The 23,612-nt window shown below is 41.6% G+C and overlaps 1 protein-coding gene across 4 annotated transcripts in view; it reads left to right on the plus strand.

Moving 5' to 3' along the window:
- Positions 1-23,612, plus strand: part of grm7 (glutamate metabotropic receptor 7) — a 210,948-nt gene that overhangs the window by 88,611 nt on the left and 98,725 nt on the right. For all 4 annotated transcript variants that reach the window (XR_010914455.1, XM_067505108.1, XM_067505107.1 and 1 more), the window contains exon 3: positions 23,032-23,167. Coding sequence is in view for 3 of the 4 variants with exons in the window: in XM_067505108.1 (XP_067361209.1) it covers positions 23,032-23,167 (136 nt within the window). In the remaining variant the exon portion in view is untranslated. The remainder of the gene's footprint in view (positions 1-23,031; positions 23,168-23,612) is intronic.

Raw genomic sequence — 23,612 nt, forward strand, 5'->3', positions numbered from 1 at the left:
GGGATTTAGCTCTCTTGAGGCTAGGATAATCTCCTTTGTCTTGGTTGCATTGATGGACATTGGGACAGTAACTCTAAGACTCTTTAACACATGTCATGCAGGAAGCGATCACATCACAAAGGTGTGACTGATCAGGCTGATGGGTCTTTAACTCAAAGGCTGAGGCTTCAGACTCAGGGTAGACACCCTTTTACATTCCCTCTAGACGACTGTGATCCAAAGTGAAGGTTCCACAACTGCTCAGCATCCATTTTGTCTCAGGGCCACAAGAGGAGCGATAAGAGCTGACAACATCCTTTTAAACCTGGGCTATACGCCTTCCTACCGATAAGCTAAGGAGCTTAAAATGGGAGTCAAAAGACTGGAACTGGGATAAAGTAATGTACTGCGGTGGAGTAGAGTATTCTTTATGGCAGAGAGTAGCACAGGCTTGGCTGTAAAGGTAAATCTGCACAGTTTGTAAATTATTGTTGGGGAAATGTCAGAGGTGGTTTGTTTCAGGGCCTTTTCACAGTCTATAACACCAAGGTCACGTCCTCAGCAGTTTTAGGATGAAATAAAAAAACAAATACTTGAGCTGCCGTGAGTGTGAAGGTGATTGAGTGACTAAACAATTCATGAAAGATTCTAGAGAAGTGAACTTGGACTGAAGGCTTCAGTATTTCTAAACCCAGTCTACATAATTCTAGCACTGCTTTGATTTGTACAGCAGACAAACCCCCTCTGTTGACCCTTCTGTTATAATTTAATTATAATTATAATAATAATTCACAGGAAACTGAAAGTCCAGTGAATAGGCAAAGTAACAGACTTTGTTTTTTAGTTTGGCAGCTTTGACACTGGGAGAAAAGCAGCAAAGTTTTTTTTTTTTCCCCATTTCGTAGATCAACAAACATTTTTAACGTCTTCTAACTGCACCTCAGGATAACGTCTGTAACCAAATTCTGATTGTAGCAGCCAATTTCTTTGTGTTCCACATCAAACACACAAGCAAAAACTGCGTTAAATCAAATGTATTTTTCTTTTCTATACTTTTCCATTATGCTGATTTTCATTATTGTGATAGTCCGGCTAGAAGTGATGGTGAATACTGATGGATCCCTAAACACAGACAGATTGTAAACCACAGTTAAAGGGCTTCAGATACAGTTTGAGCTTGAGTGTCGCCACTTTTTAGCTGTGTAAGTCATTTTGTGACTCACAGATCATTAAGTTTCTTGTTTCTATGAAATCAGCTGTTCGGATACATTAACCCTTAATATTCTGGTAATCGTGATTCAGACCGATGTTGTCTCTTAGTGACTGCACATTGTATTTTTTTATTATTGACTAGTAAACTGTTCCTTCAGAGCCTTTTGTTCCATTAGATTATAAAATGACTTAATGCATCTCCTACGCTGCGCAGACTCACTGTAAGGTGACAGCACATTAAATAATGTGTGCTTCAGAAATCCAATCATGTAAATCTGTAACAATAAATAATTCACGTTGGCTTCACGGTTCGATTGAATCTTCGCATTCATTGCAGGACCCCTGTCCCTGAGCTGACTCTTCATTTAAATCATTTATCAAACATAAAATGTCAAAGATTTGATGGCTCTGTCTGCTTCAAAATGAGATTCTGTTTCTTTAATCATTGTAGATTTTAATCTCTTCTGGTTTTAGCTCAAACAATCCTGGGAAACTGTGACGAGCACATTCTGAGGTTTTATGGACCAAACAGTGAATAGATTCCTTAGAAACCTGATGATTAGCTGCAGTAATAAATAAGAGTACAATGCTCTGTCTCTCTTGTCTCATGTCTTGTCAGTTTGTGTCTCTTCACAAACTTTGTCTCTTCTTGTTTCGGCATCTAACAGTTTGAGAGACGACGGGCAAGACACATTCTTTGGCCTGTCTCTTCTTTGCTTATAATACAAAAACACAGTTTGGTTTAATCCTCTGCTTAGTCACCGTGTGGGAACACAGATTTAGAAAAGTCTTTTTGCGTCTTGGCCACTTCTACAGTGGATTTAAATGCACGTCGGTAACCAGGTTACAATCTTCTTCCTGCAGCAGCTGATTTCTTTAATGTCATGGAAATGAGACGTAATTTCTGTAATCAGACTTCGTACGGAGAGCTCAGAAGCCGGCATGTTGCCCTGAATGTGGATTCCTGAAAGACAGTTCATTGCAGCTAATGGCTCTTTTTATCTGGCGAGTGCATAGTTGGCACGTCTGTGTGAAACCCCTCTCTTCCGCCCACCCAGAGTCAGGTGGATGTGGCAGCAGGTTCATTAGGACGGTCCAGACGTCCCTCTCCAACAACCACGTTCTCCCGCTAAGCTGTAGAATCTCACCAGGGTTTTTCCAGCCTCCTCTGGGATCCCGTCCATTCTTAAAAATCATTTTAAAGATGAAGATCACAAATACAAGCTACCAAAATAAGATTCCATTAGGCTGAAATGCACCTAGATGATGCTGTGAACGGAGAAGTTCAATCAGAAAAGGCCTCAGTGTTTCAGTGCTGGGCCACAGAGAGTTTAACGGTGGCAGTTTGTCATTTTGCAAATGTTTCTCCCCTTCCACCCGTTTCTCTTCCTGAGCCCTGGAGAAAAGCAATGAGTCAGCAACTCATCAAATGTTTCTCCAGTCAGTAACTGTATGTGGCCCCTTTATCAGAGGGATCAGAGTGAGGAGCTGCTGTTGACCATCTCCTCCTTTCATTAGGAGAGATGAAGAACAGCAATGGACTCATTACTAATCCAGGGGCTGTGTGAAAGTTCACACCTGCCTGTGCTCATTAGTGCACCTGTGCTGTGGCATTAGCGTGTTCATTGACATTTACCGTTACACAATGCAAATATTCAGGATGTTTGAATTCACTCGTCATTTAATCTTAACACACTTTTCATATCAGGGTCGCTGCTGCAGAGACACGTTACACTGAACTGGCACAAATTCTTCTCTGCCATCAGGGATTAAAAACGTGTCGGAAGACTTGGTGTCATGCGCTGATTCTTTTCTGTTTTCGGGCAAGAAAAATCACCTTGTTGGACCTTCACCAGTAATGTAGTAAAACTGTAGCTGGATAATTCAGCTGAGCAGTTTGACTAAATGGGAGAGAATATGGGCTAAAATGGGCACAGACGTCTCTGTCCTGCACAGACGCTCCCTCTGTGAAAGACATGTGGACATGCTGGAAAACGTGTCCTGGAACATGTGTAGCAGAACTCCCATCCAAACTAATTTAAAAAACAGCAGCTTTTTAATAATTTATCCTCTGTAATATAATCCTGTGCCCTGCAATTTCCTTTTTGTTTTTTTCCTTTTTTTTTCAGTCCTAACGCTGCCTTCTTGACAGCCGCCCCTTCAGGGGCTTTCAGCACACTTATGCATTATTGCCATTAGTGTATACAGTACACTGTGGTATAGTAATGTATATGCAGGGTTTTTGTGTGCATTGTGTGGTGTCTGCAATCTTCACTCATCTTCGTAAACGCAGTCCTGTGTGTTACTACGTCTGGCAGTTACTGTAGGATGAAAAAGCCCAAATGACTCCAGTTTAATGTCTCTGGGCCTATGTACCCTCAGGTACCACATACACCAATTTCTCTAAGCTCTGCATGAAGCCATCAGCTATACAGCTGCCGCCAGAGGCCGAGGTTGGCAGGAATGTGATTTTCTCAGCGAACAGAGCATCGAGCTGACCCCTTCTGTCAAACAGCAGGCGAAAAGTAAATGTCACCAATTCTGCCTTTAGTTTGTGTGCACACCGCTATTTTACACTTTTGTTAGCAGTCAGTCACAAGGACAGCAGCGGGTTGTGTGTTCGTTTTTCTCTGGATTCCTGTCACCACAGCATTTATCGTCTTTCTCTCCATGTACAACTCAAAAGAAGGGAATAAGCTGGTATTAGTTTTATTAGCACGTTGGGGTAATTTGTCATATTCATCAGCTCCTACTCTGATTGGGTGCAGGTGAGGCCTCACCTTTGTGGTTTTCCTCAGCCCTGTAACTGCTGCAGTGTCGATGGTGAACTGCATTAAGAATGACGTCGTCAGTGGACATCGCCTTCATTTAGTTTCTACATGCAAAATGTGGATATGACAATAAATGTCTTACTGAGAATTGACAGCAGCTGCTGAATTCACCTGCTAATAGTTACAATACATTACACAATTTTCCACACCGACAGATATTAAAGTAACATTTTTCTTGTTCAGAAACCTGCAGCTTGTCTAATAATTCTGAGTGTAATGATTAATGCTCTATTACAGATTTTATTGTTGGCAAAGCTACTGAGAAAACAACACTGTCGCTTCTGTCGTTATGTTTTTGTGGACCGGTAATAGCCACAATTACCCGAACTAATGTGGTCATTAATAAAACAGCATCAGTGAGAAAGTGCTTCTCTTTGGTCCTGCAGTAGGTCAGGAAAGAATTCATCACACAAGGAAATAGGAGTTTGGTGCCTGAGTAACCAGCAGCTAACACCTTGTAGCGGTTTCTCTGCAACAATCAAATCCTGTTCTATGTGACAGCGTGCTAACTTTCAGTTTGCTTTAGTTTAGAAAAAAGCCCTAATACTTCTGACAGGAGCTTGTGAAGAGTCAAACTAGCCATCGTAGCTAATGTCAGTAGCCACTGCAGACCGATATTAGGCCCGTGCTGTTTAGATGAGGGTTGATGTTTGGACTGAGAGGCCATTGGAAAGATAATAATGTTATTACAAATTGCATTTTACACACATATGTATGTCGGACTACAATGTCCCTTTAACAGTGATTCTTCTGGCTTTGTGAGCTTCTCAGGCTTTTTGGATCACAGTAACCCTGTCCCCAGCCCCTGATGCATGAACTATTCAGTCTAATAGTTTTTCTGGCCAACAGCCGGTTCATTGGCCTCTCGTGCTGGATCTTGACACGACCCCGGAACCATCAGCTTATTACCAAAAGGGCAGCTCCCTCTCTGTTCCCCCTACTTTCACCGTGGTCGCCCTCTGCAGCAGGGCAGTGTGCAACATGCTGCTGGCTGCAGGACATGTACAGTGCAGTAAGCCACGTGCAGGTTAAAGTTAAATGAGCTGAAGTTACAGTATCCTGCACAGAACTCCATTCAGCATGACCTGCCTCCTCACTCACTCCTGCTGCAAACATGCACCCTGTTAGCCCGACCTGCACACTGGAGACTAAATCCAGCACCACAAAGCTCCTGCAGAGCTTGAAGTGTTTACAGTGCGATTGCAAAAATATGCATTGTAAATGACTGTAGCTTTTAGTCTGGACATTTTTTGAGACTCTTCATTTTAGACTTGAAAGTGTGTTTAAACCATGTGGAGGCAGAGGCAGATCTCTCACCCAACAGTTTGATCGATAGATTTACCTGCACATTCAAGCTGAGGATTCTGGAAACACGGAGGCTGCTTTTCTGACGTACCCTGTCATCTGTCCAATAGTTGTTGAGGCGTTTCAGACTTGTGTTGTTGTCCTAGATACCAAATCACTTTAGGTCTGTCTGTAGAGAGAATTGACGTGGTTGTTTTACATTGATTCACTTCGTTGGTTTTAGTTGGTTAGAATTAATTTTTTGTTTGGTTTGTTGACTTTAGAAGATATTTTCAACTCAGTGAAGAAAAAAAAATCCAAATCCTGTCAGTGACTGATCCAGGAAATCAAATGTATAGCAGTAAACACACACCTTCAGAGCGCTCCAGATGTGTTTCTGATGACAGCAGTTTATTTACAACCGACCTATTTACTTTCTTTGGCATCTCCATGTGATCCCAGGTGATGTGAGAAGGGGAACAGAATTCCACCTCAGAGCTTAAGCTGAGCAGGTTGACTTTCTGAGGATGAAGCCTCGTGAGCTAGAACCACAAATCTGTCTCCGTACAAAGGGGCTGGTAGATTCACCTGAGACGCTGACGTGGCTCTAAGTTGATCCACAACAGATGAAACCTCAGAGTAATGAGCTGCAGCCAAACTCTTCTCGATTTTATATATTTTAGCTCCGGATTCATTTTGACGTTTTCACAACTGCTGCTGGAGTGAATGAGACATTTTTGTGACCTAAAGGCCTTTTCCTCAGAGACCCAACCAATCAGAGCATGGGTAGATTGCTGAATGGGCCTTCAGGGGACAGGCCCATAGGCACAGTATGTAAGAGAGCCCCAAGAGGGGCTCAGCCCTCTGCATGAAATGACTAATAAAGGCACATAAGGATCCCTAAAATGCAAAAGCAAAAAACAGACACCAGATGACAAAAGCCCTAAAACTGCCTGAAACCAAAATGGCGCAAAATAAACCAAAAACAGACATGAGGTTGCCAAAAGAGACATTAAAGAGCCCAGAACACAAAAAGTGACATAAACCAATAAGAAAAATCTGCAAAAGCAGATTTTTGCAGATCAAGACACAGAATGACATAAATGAGACCGAAACAATGCACTAAACACAGCAGACATTTAATGGTCTTGTTGCTTCCATTTTGACAGAAAACCATCAGAAGACACTAAACTTAAATCTGGCAGATCGAGCATCACACAGCTGCAACACACTTTAGCAACATGTGGTGCTTCTGTTAGGACATAGTTTGATATTTAATAGTTTTGTCCTGTTCTCAGCATCTTTGTATGAAAATGTGTGAAAATGTGATCTTTAGAATTTGTTTGGTGCCTGATTAATGTTACTTTCATGTCTTTTATTTACTGATTTTATTTTTTTTTTGTGTGTTTTGTTTTTATTCTTTCTGCTTTTCCCCCCGAGTTCATTGTCGCTGTGGATCATTGTCCGCGTGTTGATTTGGCACCGTTTTTACGCCGGATGCTCTTCCTGACGCAACCCTCCCCCCAAAGATTGTGCCTTATTTCTCAACGTCTCATGTCTACTCATTTTTTTTCAGCTTCCTTCATACATTTTCTTTGCTCGTGTCCTCTTTTGCTCTGGAAATCTCAGATATTTATTTTCTCTCTGCAGCTTTTTGTGGTTCATTGCCCGAGACAGAAAATCAGTACAAGGAACATGGAAATTAAATAAACAAGGTTGATTGAAAAGGTGAAATTTATCCTCAGTAGACAGATTGTTTCACTCTCTTCATTTAACCAGTGTCACTGATCTTCTTTTGGATTCATTGATTTTTATGATGAAATATAATTAACACTGCAGAATCTCATCACTGTGGAAAAGCTCTGATCTACAGAGGCAGTTTTTACTTTACAGGAACACTAATGGGGGGAAACGGCTCATCTTTAATCCATTGCCTGAGTTTACAGTCCTTGGTTTTCTGAATGAACTCTGTTTATTATAGAAATACGGGTTTTACAGTTTGTCTTTAGTGGGTTAGAAAGATTTTACCCTAGAAGAGAAGACTGCCCCCTTCCGACAACAAGTCCTCCAAAACTCCCAGCTACTGAGCAGAGTTATTAAACGTCCTGCAAATAACCTGTGGTCGAGTTCAGCAGCAACATGTAAGATAAAAAAAACCAAGAACAAGTCAATAACACCGTTAGGATAAGATAAACCTTTATTCATACCACAGTGGGGAAATTTCCATGTTACAGCCGCAGTAAAAGTGTGCAAAGAAAAAGTCAATATAAAAAAATATATATTTAAAAAAAAAAAAAAGAATTCTACCACACAAATAAGTACAATTTTACAATCATACAGTACAGATAAGTATCCAGTCACCAAACAAACAATTGCACCAGAGTTGATGTTGTTGCACAGTGTTACAATCAGTTGTAGGAATGTGTGTGTGGGTGTTTGTTCACTGGGAGCAGCTTTGATCTGTGCTGCCCTGCTGCTGGGCTGAGAACCAATTCCACACAGCACAACACTGGAGAGCCGGCTCCTCCGGACATGACTCAGTAGTCCATCTGCCTCTGAAAGACAAGGGTCACCTCTTCTTAAAGACGGCAAAGTCGACATTCTGGACAGGGAAGGTGTTTCATTTGAATGAGGTGTTAAGGAATGGATTTATGAAAAGTTAAGTTACGATTTTCGGCCCCTAGGCCTCATCGGGGTCTCTGAAGACGTTTAAACAGGACTAACTATGGAAAAGGAAAAAAACAACCACCAGTCATATACATACGTGTAGCGTATAACAGCCAAAGAGGACAAACCATGTCAGTCACTGTAATCAGTCTAATGTTATGCCTGATCAGTGTATGAGGAACATGCGACCAATCTGAAGCCAGTGACCTAAAACTTCATCCTTTTTAAAGCGACTTTAAGAGTGGAACCTGTAAAAACTGTTAATAATCATCCAGTAAATGGAAATTGATTTTGTTGACCGTATATGATACAATGCCAGTGTAAAAATATACACAGTGGACATCACAGAAAACAAGAAAATGACTTTACAAATCCACAGCTTTCAGCTTGTCCCTTTCAGCCCCATATGCTGCAACCCTCCCATTTTATTCGGGCTCGGGACAGGCACTAGTGTAGCCCTTGATGGCTGGGTGGGGCCACACTTGGTGGGGTGGGAATTTGATCCCGTGGCCTTCTGCATCCCAAGGTGATGCTCTACCCATTGAGCCACCAGGCCCCCTAGAATTGACATCGCTAACACTGTTAAGTCATGTCATCTTCAGCCACAGAGGTGATAAAACCCAGAGTGAGAGGTGATAATAAAAGTTTTTTTAAAACGAGGGATTTGGGGATTTTTTATTTTTTTTTTATCTCAAGTGTTTTAGTTCAGTGCAGTGGTTTTATTTATCCTAGTGCATTTTACATATTATGTTTTTTTTTTTATCTTCTTCTGCTTCTATCATGATTTTACTCACCTGTTTGCTGGTTGGATTATGGAGCATTATATTTGTCATCTAGAGCTTCACCCCTTTTGTGCATTTCTTTTACCTGTTGACTAAATATGGTTTCACCTGTGTAAATTATTAAACACACCCTTTGCCTCTGTGCCTTGAAGATGACTGACCGAAAACCCCATGATCATTTTCCCACGATGAAAAGGGTTCTGACTGGCTGTTATACACATTTGTATACATGGTTGTTATTAATTGTTTCTTTTTTTTTTTTAAATAACCAATTCTGTTTAAATCTCTTTTGCCATGTTCTCACAGACCGTGATGAAGGCTACAGGCCCAAACTTGTTTGTCTTATAACAACAAAATTGATTGACAATCTGCAAGTGTTGTTGGCAGTTTGATCTTTTCAGTTTGCTTCCTGACATCCGTCCACTTTGACAGAAGGTGAGGTTGTACCAGAAGTTCTTGTTTTGAAAGAAATCGATTTCTGTCAGACTGGAAGGACCCTCTCTCAACAGAAGAGGTGGACTACGATACCACTTATCAGATGCTTACAGAGCAGTTCTTTCATCAGTCCTGAGTCTAAAGCATGTGACTCCAACATCAAGACATGAAAGTGGTGACCAGGCAGAACATCTTGACGCTCAGACTGTGGTCTGGACACGGAATCTGCAGCTCTTTAATGTCTGTATGTGTTAGACGTTAACTCACTGAGGAGGACCCCCACTCACCCAAGGGGAAAGGGTCCACAAACCTGTTTTTCTCCAGACTCCTCATCATCGGGACTGAGCGAGAGTAAAAGGTGAGGTAGGAGGAGCCAGTAAAAGGAGAGGAGAACCTCCTAAAATGAAGGAGGTTTCAGCTTAGTTTTGTTCAGTTGAGGTTCAGATGTGTTTTTGTGTGTTGGGGTTGTTTGCATCCCAGAGCTGCATGCTCCTCCCCCCTCATCATAACGAGGAAAAGCCCTTTTGGCAGAAATATCTCCCTCAGCGATAACAGACTTTGCCCTCATGGAGTCCCTCACCCCTCAGGTACGATGCCCCCCCCCCCCAGAGCATGGCCTTTTGGGAAAAGTGCACTGACTATTTATGCACTGTCTGCCGTTTATTAAAAAACAAAAACAAATTCTCGCCTTTTATTTAATCAGGTAACGTCATGCAAATAACTGTAATAATTCACACCAAAAACACAGCCACATTCATACAACACCTGAAATATCCCCACTGCAGCTGATCATTATCAGAATTGATTAATGTACTGACTACTTGCTTTCGGTGAACGCATCCGTAACTTCCCCTAATGTCCATGTGACACGTTCGGGGGCCGTACAGAGCAAATAACCCACGTGACTTTGTGATGTCAGTAAAAATTTTGTGTCTTGCTATGACAAAGAACTGAACTATCGATGTGAACTAGTTCATTTTTATCTTTGAAAACTGAAATTGAGATGAAGTGGGAACTGATTTACATGCAGCTGCAGTTGTTGTTAATGCTTTGTACCTCACTTGTAAGTCGCTTTGGATAAAAGCGTCTGCTAAATGTAAATGCTTATGTGTTATCTGATATGTGTTTTAGTGTTGGAGCTGATGGTTAAAGTTTTAGAACCTTCTAAATCTACTTAATAACTATAGCATAATTGCATAATATAGAAGCATAATATTTTCTTTATACATGTAGTTCACTTCATTTAAAGTAATACAAAGATTGAAAATGGTACTAGTACTTATACATGAGTAAGTGTAAATGTGTTGTTAGCAGTTAAATGAATTGTTAGTGAAACGGCTTCTCTGTGAGAGAGAATAGCTTTAAGTTGTTTCTGCTCAAAGCTGAGGGAAAAAGTGTATTTTCATTTGGAGAAGTTCCTCCTGAGGAGGCAGCAGCAGCAGCAGCACACGTGTTTGCTGAGGAGTGGGAATCCCAGCAGGACTAACAGGCCTAGATGTTTGTGGTCTCATGTGACCCACCCAGGCTTGAGTCTGTCTGATCACACTCTGAAACTGCAGCATCCAGCAGACTCCTGCTGATCATAATCACAAACGGATTATTAACAAAGCTTCTGACACAAACACACATCATGCATAGTGTACATACACAATGAGTAACAGCAGAGACGTCCACGGTGGATCCAAAGCCCTCATCCTCCATTAGTTACTAACAGATGATGAGGAAAATTAAATGGGTGGGTTAGAGGGGGTTGGTCAGGACAGAATTCTAAACATGAGAGAAAGTGAGGAGGGGGATGAGATGGTGAAAAGATGAAATGGAAAATGGCCACTTATGTAGAGCTTTTATTCAAAGTGCTTTACAATGACACACACACACACACACACACACACACACACACACACACACACACACCAATGGCAGTGCTCAGTGTGGGTTCAGTGTCTTGCCTGAGGACACTTAGCCAGGACCACTGACCCTATGGTCTGTGGCCGACTGCCTTCACTCTCAGGTGAAAAGTAACTCACTTCCCTCATTTAACTGGAAGGAACCGTATGAAGAGTCCAACCTTGACCCCGGACTTTATTCCTGCAGTTACAGTGTAAAATGAACCTTCACATCATCAGCATTGTTCCCTCTGTGCTGTTGTGGTTCGAGCAATTCTGAGTAAAAACAAAAACGTTTCCTGTCAATTTCCTCAGCAGCTCTCAGAGAGTCTGGGTCGAGTTCTGCTGCCAGTCTGCCACATCGGCACAATGGCCATCAGGAGCCTATCTGTCCTTAAAATGAAGCCGAGGTTGTAAACTGAACCTGAGTGTAACATTGCTCAGCTGATTATGTGAATCTTCCCAGTTCATCTTCCATCTGCTCAGCTTCATTACTAAAGTCATGAATAACGAAATCTCCATTCCTCCTTTTTAAAATGTATTATTATTGCTGAATACGACACTTTCCTGAAAACTTCTAAATCCTGTTGTTGGCACATAACAGCCAGTCTTTGCTCTTTTGTACACATGGTTTAATCGGACTTTGCCCAAAAGAACCGCACACCCCTAAAGGGTATTCTAGACGTGAGCCGAAGCAGCACTTGGTCCTTGTTGCTGCTGGTTCTTTAATGTGGGCTTGGTGTGTCATGGCCCGTAGCTACTTAAGATGTTAAGCTGCATTTAGTTTGGTCTGCAGCAGGAGAGAAAGGAGTCAGGATTTCAGTTCCCTCTCATCTCTCACCCTGTTTTCACTGAACTTCACCTGAACAGCTGCTCTCACGGACGTTTGAGCTCCAAAGCCGTCTTCAAAGTTAAGAGGGTGCAGGAGCGCAGGGATGAGAGACTTGAGAAGGAGGAGGAGGAGGAGTAGGTGGACACCGAGGAGGAAATGATGAAAGTCACATTGAGCAGCTCGGCCTCTCTCAGTGGGAGATGATGTTGACCATCGACACACACAAGTTGCTGTATCCTGAGTCCTGAGCATCTGGGAATTAAAGGATGATGCACAGTAAAAGCAGCTGGGGCCAGAGAGATGCTTGCTTTCACATGGACATGCACATCATGGAGGCCTGGTGCACGTCCTCAGTAATGAATGCTACATGGACGTGATGCGCTGCTGGTGAGTGCAGGAGTGCAACTAAGCTGGGGTTCAGCGTCTTGCTCAATGACACCTCGACATGTGACAGGAGGATATGGGAATTGAACCTGCAACCCTGGGTTCGGTGGACGCCCGCTCTAACTCCTGAACCACAAACTTTATTTTTGTTGAGCTCGACCATGTAGGACAGTGACGTGCGGCTGCGTATGGACACCGTGATGCGTTACCTGCCTCAAGCTGCGGGTTTAAAAAACGAATGGATTGACGGCTTCAGCTGCCGTTTATTAGACCGTGAAAGCTAAATGAACTGCAAACATGCAAAACCAACAGCAAGTCAGCCACGGCTGTAACGGCATCATTAAACTCTCACAGCACATGTGGGAAAAGGTCACAGGCTGGTTTATTGGAGAAACACCCCCCCACTGCCCCAACTCGCTCCACTGCTGACACTCATCACTATGTATTTCTATACAAATCACCTCTGAAGCTTCAATTTCAAAGGCAGTAACAAGCAAAACAAACAGGCCTCTGCTCAGGGTTTATGCAGCACTGCAGCCCCCAGACGAAGTTCCACAGAAGCTTCCTGGTCCAGGAGAAAAAGTGTCTTTGGTGGACATGGGGCTTTAACTGCAGCATTCATTCCCTGTGCCTTCATTCAGAGATGGGTTGTTTTCGGTGTAAATTTACCCTTAATTGAAGTCTGTAACCATGTGGATTCATCAGAACTGTGCTTAATGTGCATAATGTATTCTTCTAAGCACTGACTCGGTGTGTGTGCATCTTGTTCACCAACCATTTGACTTTTTACTGCAAACATACCTGGTTCATGTTGGCATGTGCGTCCACTGCTGCATAAAAGGGAAGAAATGAAAAAGAGAACAGTCGAAACCAGGACAGAAGAGAGTAAAGAAATGGGATTTGTGTGTGTGTCTGTGTGTGTGTGTGTGTGTGTGTGTGTGTGTGTGATTGGCAAAGAACAAAAGCATAAAGAGACACAACCATTGTGTTTTAATCATTTCAGTGACTTAGCCCAGGAACATTTCCCTCCCAAGAGAAATGTTCTTATTCCAATGCTCGGCACCTCGCCATTAATATTTCACAGCTCAATCTCACGGATACTTGTTGTGACGTATCACAGGGTTGTGGAAAAACATATGATGAGTCCAGGGTGAAAAGTGGCAATTACTCTTTTGTGCTGATTAAACTGATTAATGCTGCAGTTTGTAAAATGTCCAAAATATGAACATTTTAAAATTACAAACATCCACTTCCTTGTTTTCCGATGCTGCAAAAGGCTGCAAACACCACAATCATTGCATCTGTAACAGTATGTAACCTCTGTGCAGAAAAAGTCCTTTTCTTTAAGAAAAACGCTCCTAAATGGGTGTGAAACAGCTTAGTGTTGTGCCAAATGTTCGGTCCTCTCTTTATTAGAGGTTTTACATAACGAGCACACAAACATACGTATTTATTTAATCAGTGGTTATGTGCACAGGCCGACACGTCCTCTGTGACCAGGTCAATCGTGCGTCCGTTCTCTCCGGTTCGTGAGCTCGTCTCAGCCTCGTCCTGTCTCGTGAGGTTTTGTTACACCCTCTCTGACCCACTTAGGCCGGTGTCTGTGATTTACCGGCTCTCCAGCTTGTCATTTATTTTCCAGTCCCCCAGATTCTTTGGACTTCATCACCTGTTGTTTCGTCTTCGCTCCTCTTTTTCCCTGCTGTCACCAGCTCATCTCAGTGTGTCGAGATAAATCACCCTCAGCACTGTTTGTTCTCGTCTCACACTCTGACATTAACTGCATTTTCAATTTTATTTCAGATGGTGAAATGAGGGGAACACACAGATTTTACCTACAAATCCTCCTTTAACCCGTCTGCCTGTATTTGTCTGCGCAGCTCCTCCATCGGGAGGAGAGATTAAAAGAAATCAACGAGGTAGAACAGACTTTCCCACAGATGTAATGAGTAACCGATGTAAACAATGCGTCTCTGAGTGTGTGTGTGTGTGTGAGAGAGAAAGGAAACCTTAAATCTGTTTGCAGCCTTTTCTGCACAGTCTAATGGGAACCATCAGTGCCACATTTTTCTTCAAAGTCTACAGAAATCAGTGTTTTGACATGTTGCAACTTGTCAACAAACGCTGTGAGGAGCCGTATGCAAATGCATTTGACCTGGAGTTGACCACAGCTTTCGTCCGCGTATCGCTAACAAGCACAGTCAGCCCGTTACGGATTCTCTGTTTCTCGGAGTGAATACAAATGTAGCACTTTGATATTCTGCTGATGGCCTGTATGGAAAAGGGGCTCTGATGATGAAAGTGTCTCTCCATCTTTTTCTGATTCATTCACTCTCAAAGCAAAGCGTTTAGAACGGATTTGATCCAACACTGTAAAATATGCAGCATGTTTCTGCATATTTCTGCAGAACACTGCAGACATGTTGCGTGTCGTCGTTTCAGGATCATGTTCACGTTCTGGACCCTGATCTCTCTCCGTTTAATCCAATCGACATTCTCCAGTTCTCAATTTACACATGACCCAGAGGCCAGTCTGCATGTTTAGGCCGCTCACCACAATGATAATGTGATGAAAAAATCTATTCACAGCTAAATTAGATTTGTGCTGATTCTGAGGGGGTGACGACTAACTAAAGAGGTGAAACAGATTTTGTACAGACTTTGAGCAGCCGTTTGTGCACAGGACAGATACATGGACTAATGGACTAACTCCAGTGAAGTTAGAACGTTCTAAAATAAATACGTTTGTTTTGCTTGAACCTTTTCTTTTTTTCTGACAAAAGTTTTTTTACCTCAACCTGAACCTAACCAGCTGCTGTAGCTCTGCCTACTACAGAAACCTGGGATCTGACATTAATACTCGTCTGTCTGCTCACCTGTTCTCACCTGATTGAATACATAAGACAAAGATCACTCTGCTGAGACGGCCATGCTGCACCTGGTAAAGAATCTCTTTACATTACACCTTATGGTCTGGACAGAGTCCACCATTTGAAAGCATTGGATCACAGCCTGAATATGTTCCACTTGGCTGCACTAGTCTTAGTCAAACATGGATGTTCTGGGCTTGGTTTACACATTTGAAGGGAAACGTGATGCAGTGCCTGACTCTTACTGCACCAGTTCCTTGAGAGAACCTAAAAAACCACGGAGCAAATCACATCAGACAAAGAAACACTTTGGGAGAAAATGACAATGGACTTATTTTCCTCGGAGTCACAGTCAACATATTTACCACAACAAACCTTGTCTGTGTCTTTGCATGTTTGTTTGCTGTCTAACTCCATTTTAATCCTGTGTCCCACCTGATTTTTTCTTTCAAAGTAAGAGCATCTTTTCTGTCTGCTCATGTATTTTGAAAGAGTTTTTAATGTTTTCCCGCAGAAAACTTTATCAGGTACATTCTTCGGAACACGGAAAGTGCATCAGGGAGAAAGGTTTAAGTGCTCTGAGTCCAAACTGAAAGTCTGTCATTAGTGTGTGTGTGTGTGAGTGTGTGTGTGTGTGTGTGTGTGTGTGTGTGTGTGTGTGCGCTAGTACAACAGACAGGGAATGTGACAGAAACACAGAGTGACACATTCACTTTCTCTGCTGGAATTTGGTTAAAGCCTGAAAAACTATAAATATAAAAATATCTCCCTTCGCCTTTGGTGCAGAGTAGAAGATGGTGGTAGTCTAAGGTTTGAGGATCTGTCCTTTGGAGTCGAGAGAGATTCACATTTCTGTCTGCAGTGTACTGAAGTCCTTACAGGTCTGTCCACAACCCACAGACTGAAATAGCCTCACTGTCCTAAAATTATCACGGTAAACTGCCGAGTGACTCTGCGATTATGACATGGGCTTCACACGTCTTTTACTTCATGTTTCAATTTTAATATGACCACTTTAAATAAAAAAATATTATTTAAGAGGAGAGACTGTAGCAGGCTCCAAAAACACTGTTTCAGTCAGAGGAACTTTGGTTACGAAACCCAACATGTCTCCTCTATGGGGGGTTGGATTCTCAACAGGCTTGTTAGGTGGACAATACAAAGGGTGGGATTTAGGGGAGAGTTTCTAGGATCTGCAGCCGTTTCACACAGGTTCTACAGCCCTGAACTTCTCCAGACAAGTTGCTAGAAGGGCTTCATGTCAAAATTACAAATGTCAGTCAGTCCATCCTGCTGTCTTCAACCGGATTTTCTTGACGTGGTCCGGACAGTAATGAACAGTTACCAAACGGGGATTGTTGTAGTTGGCAACTATAGTTGGGCTTGTTGACACATGAACTTGTCCTAATCTTTCAGGGGGTGGATGAAGCAGCAGCTTCTGTTTAGGGAAGGATTTACCATATTAGCACAGATGGCTTTTCATAAAGTCCCACCGTCCACCTATGCAGACAGTCTCTTTGACTTCCATATTACTGTATGTGCTTTGGTGTCCATTGGTCATTTGTTTGGTGGGTTTGAGGATTTGCGGGAAACCAACCAGTCTGTCCTGCACAGACACAAAGATGATGGAGCTACCGTTCAGAGGTGTTGGCACATTTATTTCTGTTGTACAATAGATGTTTGTGCCCTCAAAGAGGTAGCGTCGTGTTTAGGAAACCAGGCTGTGGAAGGAAAAGAAGGAAGGTGTTTCTAACCTTGTCTCCTAACTGCTCTTCACTTGCTCCATCTTTCCTTCTGTTTCTACATTTTCTTTGTTGTTTTTGTTTCAATCCTGCCTCTCGACTACATGACTGCTGGCCTTAAGAGCTGTCCTTCTTCCTTTTCTTTACCTTTCCAAGTCCTGTCAACTCAGCAACACAACAGCTCTCCCTCAGTTATTAGTATTTGTCTTTGAAGACATGCAGCTAATGAGTGGGAAGATTCCCAGCTGCCACATCGAGTTGTCCGACGATAAAGTTGTAAACATGAGAATCTTTCCCATTATTACTCTTCCCACAAGATGTGGACATGGCACAGAGAGTCTCTCTGATCCTGTGAGATCCAGCATCGTGAATCTGCAATCAGCAGAAACCCTTTTCACTGACCTTGTCAGAAGAACACATCTGTCATGGATCTGACTGCTACTACTGTACTCGACGAGCTTGAGAATCCCAGCCAGACAGCTCTCATAAAGACCCACGACTTACTGCCTCCTCTCCAACTTCCTACTAACGACACTTCCGCTCTGAGCCAAACTCTGAATTTATCAGTATTACCCATGACTAAATATTGATCCAGGTAGTAATTCTTCACCTAAACTATGTTCATATCTCTGTGTGTGTGTGTGTGTGTGTGTGTGTGTGTGTGTGTGTGTATAGTAGTAGTAGGACCATGAAGTGGACTGAATTATGGCCTCATTCCACTCGAGCCACTGAGAGTTGGAGTTATGGCGGCGAGTGTCAAAACTTACAAGGTCGAAAAGCGAGGAGCTGCCAGGGTGTCATGGCTGAACGGACAGAACGACCGCTGGAAGCGAACACGGTGTCGGGATCAAAGACGCCTCATGAGTCTGTCCCTGTGGAATATAACTCAGGACCTTTTCTGCTGGGGATGCATTTAACCTTTTAATGCAGCCAAAAAAACCTTCCCCATGTTTACCTAGAGTCTTGATTGTTTCAGTGTCGTGTTCAGTTCCACTGCACTAACTAGTCAGTAGTCGTGTTTCACTTTCTCAAAACAATCAGCAGTTAATTCCAGTCCTTTCACATTTCTCTCTCCAAATATGTTAAAGTGGTTAAAGAGGAAAGTTGTGCCTTTTCATTTTTTTTAAACTCTTTATTGACATTTATTTCTGTGATAATGTTCCCAACAGTTCATCATACAAAGGAAGGAATGAAGGTTGATCTAACTTTAGGGTGGAACAGCAGTTCATGGAGTTAGAGCACATTTGAAGTCACACATGCATTTTTCAAGTCCACGTGGAATAAAAATATTTCTCTTTGCCGCATCAGTTTAGATGCTTCAGTTAGTGTGACAGGTGGATTGGTTGAGTCTTATTTATTCAGTGATTTTAATTGTATTTGTAAGTGACCATGTGCAATAATAGACAAAGAAGCAAATTTGGCTAAAAGCATCTTTTTATTAATTAAAGACATAATCCCAACATAGCAACGTGCTAAACATATCAAAAGCAGAGATGTCTGCATAAAGATGCCAACAGAACTCTGGTTCCAAAATGTCTTTTAGTGCGTTTTATTTTGTTATGGATTTAAGAAAAGCACTGTGTACATGTCTCCTCACAGCAACTCTGCTCTGGTTGGAAAGACGTGAGCAAAATGAGAACTTTCGGATTTGAATCACTGAACCTTTATTGAACATTAATGATTCTTCTCCGACATTATTGACCAGCACTGAATTGTAAACCTTTGTTAAAATAAAGAAAAATTAAACCCATTTTTAAAACCTGCCCTGGAACACTTTAATATTCTCTGGCAGTGTGAAGATAATGTAAACCTGATGCAGAGAGATGTAAATTCATAGCTACAATAAATAGTAGGTCTGGGTTGTTGACCGCTGCATTCTCAATATCACATGTTTTATGTATTTGTTGAATGAAATGTGGGCCCACACCAAATATTCCTGCTACATATATCTGATCTCTCATACTGCGAGTCTCCAGTTGAATCTGAGATGAGGAGTTGTAGAGATATAAAGACAGATGGGAGGAAAATCCTCCTTAGTTTTGGTCTTCGTGAAGTGTAATGGATGATTGAAGGCACCGTTCTACCTGCTTTGAAAACTGATATGACTTGTAGAAGACTGGATTCAAACTTTTCTGGGCTAAAACCCACTTCAGCTGTGGCTTAAAATCTGCACGGAAGGAAATACCCAGATCCTTTAATGAAATAAAACTACACAGCTTTTTAAAAAATACTCTGTGACAATAGAGTGTGATGCCCATGTGGAAGTTATCTATAATTATAATGAGTGGCAGTGATGCTTCCCCATGCACACAATCGGCCTCTGGTATCTGCTGGTTTGTTTTGCTGCTGCCTGTTCCTTTGTTTGATGTTAACGTCTCCTCCATGATGTATGTTTCATGCACGGCAGCTTTAAATTGCCCGACGTGGCAGCGGCTTCCCAGTCTATGTGAGCAGGGACCATATATCAGCTGCTAATGATGAGCAGAATCCCGAGTTGCAAACATTTATTTTCAGGGAACACTGCGATCGCTCCTAAAGCTCGATGATAAGGTCGTACATCACCAACCACTGAAAAACCTAATTAGGGAAGGTTGTCTATCAGCTTTATGTTTGTCTCTCTTCACTCTGAGATACCAAAGGGCTGTAAATCCCTGTCTGTGCATGAACAGATATGCTGTGCGTTGCTGCACAGCTTCAGCAGTGGATCTAATCGGATCATAAAAGTTGACGCACAATGAGATTCTCATGAGCATCGCTGTCTCCCAGAAATTACCTTCATATACAACTAAACTGCAGCAGCCAATATGTTTGTTAGGGAATGTTACAGTAACTGGATGATTTTTTTTTTTTTTTTAATGAACGTAGTGAGGAAATGTCACAAAGTCAGTGCCTTTGTTCCCCACTATAAATAGCAGGGCAGCATCCAGCTGTACAAACTACAAAAAACACCTTTTAGATCCTGTAATGCTTTAGACGCAAAAATAGACAAACAGGATTATAGACCAGTTGGGACCCACCTGAAATTCAGTCTTTTCACACAACCTGTCTGAACTAACGCATGTTTAGATTCTCCCAGCACAGATGGTGCTTTGCTTTCATACAAGTCTCACTGTGACTTCAGACACACAAAAAACAAGTGGCCAGTCCTTATGGACAGTTTTGCACTCGCACTCGCAACACGAACATGAGAACCTCCATCACTGAGATCGGTTTCCATAAAGTTTGGTTCATGTTCCTTCTCTTTGCTGGATGAGTTCGTGATTTCCAGCAAACCTTGTGCATCTTTTTGTCGTTTACAATTATAAAAACCTATGAAACCGATAACAATAGAACTAAAAGTGATCTTGTTTTGCCATCAAGCTTTACGCTCGTCCCATCAGTCTCCTCCAGTGGGAGAAAAGACATTCTTTAATACTTTGAATCAGTGATCAGTGAATTTCTCTTTAAACTGCAGTAAATTTGTCTCTCTACAGATAGAACTGTAATTTAGAGATGAGTCATTTTGTAGAAGGAAAATGAGAAAGGAAAACATTCATGCACAAAGAAGAAAGAATAAGTGGCCAAGAAAAAAAGACGAGAAACTGGAAAAAGAAATGAGCTAAAGGAGGTACTCTACAGTGAGCCAGGTGTTGTGTTTGTTTCACATTACTGAGTTTATTGAAAGTGCCGGCTCCCTGTGAAGACTGTATTAACCTCTGAACACTGGAAATGAGTTCCCAGTTGGTGGTTCATTGCAGTCGACTGGGACATACAGTCCACATTTGTGAGCAGAGACAGGTCAACACGGGTGAAGAGGTGTCTCTAAGGACAGTGACACCACGCCAACGTCAAAGAACCAGTGCCAAAGACTAACTGCTGCTTTGGGTCACGTTGGGCTCTGTGGCGTGTTTCAGCAGTTTAGAGGAAGCTTCAACAGTACAGACTGTACTGGCATTGTAAATATCATGATTCTCAGTGATTCACCAAGCTGAACAGCAAACTACCGGCTGGACAGACGTTCAGTGTTGGATTCCTAAAAGTTTTGTGAGTTGGATTTGTCAGAAGGACTTTTTTCCGCTTGTGGGATTTATTAATTTTTGTAGGACATTTTTTTTTGGGGGGGGGGAGACTTTGTACATAAATGGAGGCAAAAAAGTATATTGTTTGCTGATGATACGACTCAATTCAGTGTAGAAAAGATGCAAAACCTTGTGCCTACACTGGAGAAAGAAAGAAGTATCAAAAACTGCACACAAAGGTGAATATATTGAATAATTATGAGAACCACATGCAGCAAAAAACATATTTGAAAATAATTATTGCAGAAATACAAAAATATTTGAAATGGAACTGGTTACTCAGCAAAAGGAGGAAAAAAACAAACCAAGAAAAAAGCTGGAGTGTCTGCAGCTGCTGTGGCTCCGATTAGCTCCCGTAGCAGTAGCAGCTGTGGTTATGATGTGTCTGAGTTTGGTCACAACTTCCTTATATTCTGTAGTTCGAATTTGTCGCTAATGGTTTTTCATCAGCTGTGACCTCAGCTGCTAATATTGTTGCACATTTAAAGCACAATTCTGGTGGAGTGGTTCCAAAACTCAAAGTGAAGGGACTGTTGTATTAATAATGAGCTGCTGCAGCTAAGAAAGATCCTAAATTAAGCCTGTATGTTTAGAAAATAATTTATTTTAGGCTTTTTTTTTTTTACTATACTCGGCTAATTTATTAATATATTTATTAATTATTAATGGGGTTCCTCCAAAATATTTCATCTGGAGGAGTTTTGTTCAGCCGGACGTAGAAAGATATTTTAATGGAGTCAATCAAGTCTATTTTAAACTGTTTTTACAACTTTTATTAAGTAAATTGCTTAAATGTGAAATTTTTCACTTCATTTTTCATTTGCGCTTGTTTTAGGAGTTTTAGCCAAACAAAACATGCTTACAACTTATTTCTGAATACAAGACATTTTGACTATATTTAAATATAGTTTGTTGTTTTTTATTGTATTGAATTTGTTGCTGTTGTTGTTGTGAGTGCAGTAATACAGACAGAAATAAACGGTTCGTTGATGCTGGATGTGATTTGGGATTCTTGGAAAATTGACAGTGTCTGAGTCACTGGCATTGCCTTTGTCTTACCACAGTGACGGCAGCTGCTACTTCTCATCGGAGCTTCTCTGAGCCAAGCTGATGGAAGTGGGAGTTGAATGAATGGGTCGGAGCTTCCATTTGTATGACCAATAAATCTTTCTGAAGTTGTCATGCCATTAAAATCTGTGTGACCACTGCTGTGTAGACATCATTTGATTTGACAGTAAAAAGGCCCCTTTTACATTGAAGGCCATGCAAACGTGGTCTTTTCGCTGTCAAATCAAACGCTTTTAGCTATGTGTGTCCAGTCTGTGGACAGTAATGATGGTTTGAGTCTGTCCACTGTTCGCTTCAGACTGAGATGCCTCTACAACCATTGGAATGCAGCTGAAAAACACTTTTAATGGATTTAATGGAAACTGAAATAATTTAATACATCAGAGCTTCTGTCACTGGTTTTTAGATGCACCTCTACCTAGAACCTTTATAGCACAGCATACTACATTCAGCGTGTAAATGATGCCAGAAATATACTTGGAAGACTTTTGGTCTATATTCTGATCAGAAGGTTTTGAGAATTGAGATGTGTCGAGAAAAGAAAAGTTTAAAAGCAAGTTTCACTTTTTTTTTTTTTCCCGTGCAGCTGAATGACATTTACTGAAACCATCAACGTCTCAGCTTGGGGCTCTCTCAGCCTTTTCCCTCACACTTTGAAAACGACTGTGTGGAGAAATGTAGGTGTCTTCATGAAATGTCAGGCACCAGACAGAGAGGAGCACGGCTCTTTCTTCTGCTGCTCCATTAAAGTCTGCTGCATTCTGCTCCTTTTAGATTTTTCCATTGCCATAACTTTAACTGTTCCTTTCAACCTCTTGGACGAACTCTTGTCAGAACCTTTCAAAGATGTTTCTGAAAGGTTAAAGTCATTGACAATAAAATCAATAAATGACACTTTTTGCCTCAGAATACTATTTGAAGAGGAAATGCATTGAGTCCAGGTGGCAAAATGGTGTGAAAATTGCTGTGTGTTAATGCTGCCCTTTGCTGTGTGTCCTCAGGTGGGATCTGTATCGCTCAGTCCCTGAAGATCCCTCACGAACACAAACCCTCCGACTTTGATAAAATCATCCGTCTGCTGCTGGACACCCGCTACGCCCGGGCCGTCATCCTGTTTGCTTCTGATGAGGATATCAGGTAAACAAATACACTTTACTTTAACGCAGAGGTTAAAGGTCAAATACGGTAAAACGTATACAGGTGAACATTCTTCTGGACATGTTCATTACTGTGTCACCTTGATGTGCTTTTTTGCTGTGTGTTGTGCTATTTTTAGTGTATTTATTTTATTATTCTTTTTGATTAGATTTGGTTTTGTTTTACCTTCTTGTGCTTATCTTGTGGGGATTTGGTTTTATTGTAATTTTTGTCTCTTTGTGTTGTATTTTCTTGTTTGTGTTGTGTGTTATTGCAATATTTGTGTTTTTGCTCGCTGTTTTATTGTGGTGGTTTGCTTTTATGCTTCTTTGGTTTGGTTGTGGTGTTTGGGTCCTTGTGAATAGTATAATATAACGTATATTTAACCTTAGCGTGTTGTTTTCTGCTTTTCGTTTTGCTTTGTTTGGCTTTGTTTGCAGTTTTT

Source organism: Channa argus, chromosome 5, assembly GCF_033026475.1.
Source record: "Channa argus isolate prfri chromosome 5, Channa argus male v1.0, whole genome shotgun sequence".
Lineage (NCBI taxonomy): Eukaryota > Metazoa > Chordata > Actinopteri > Anabantiformes > Channidae > Channa > Channa argus.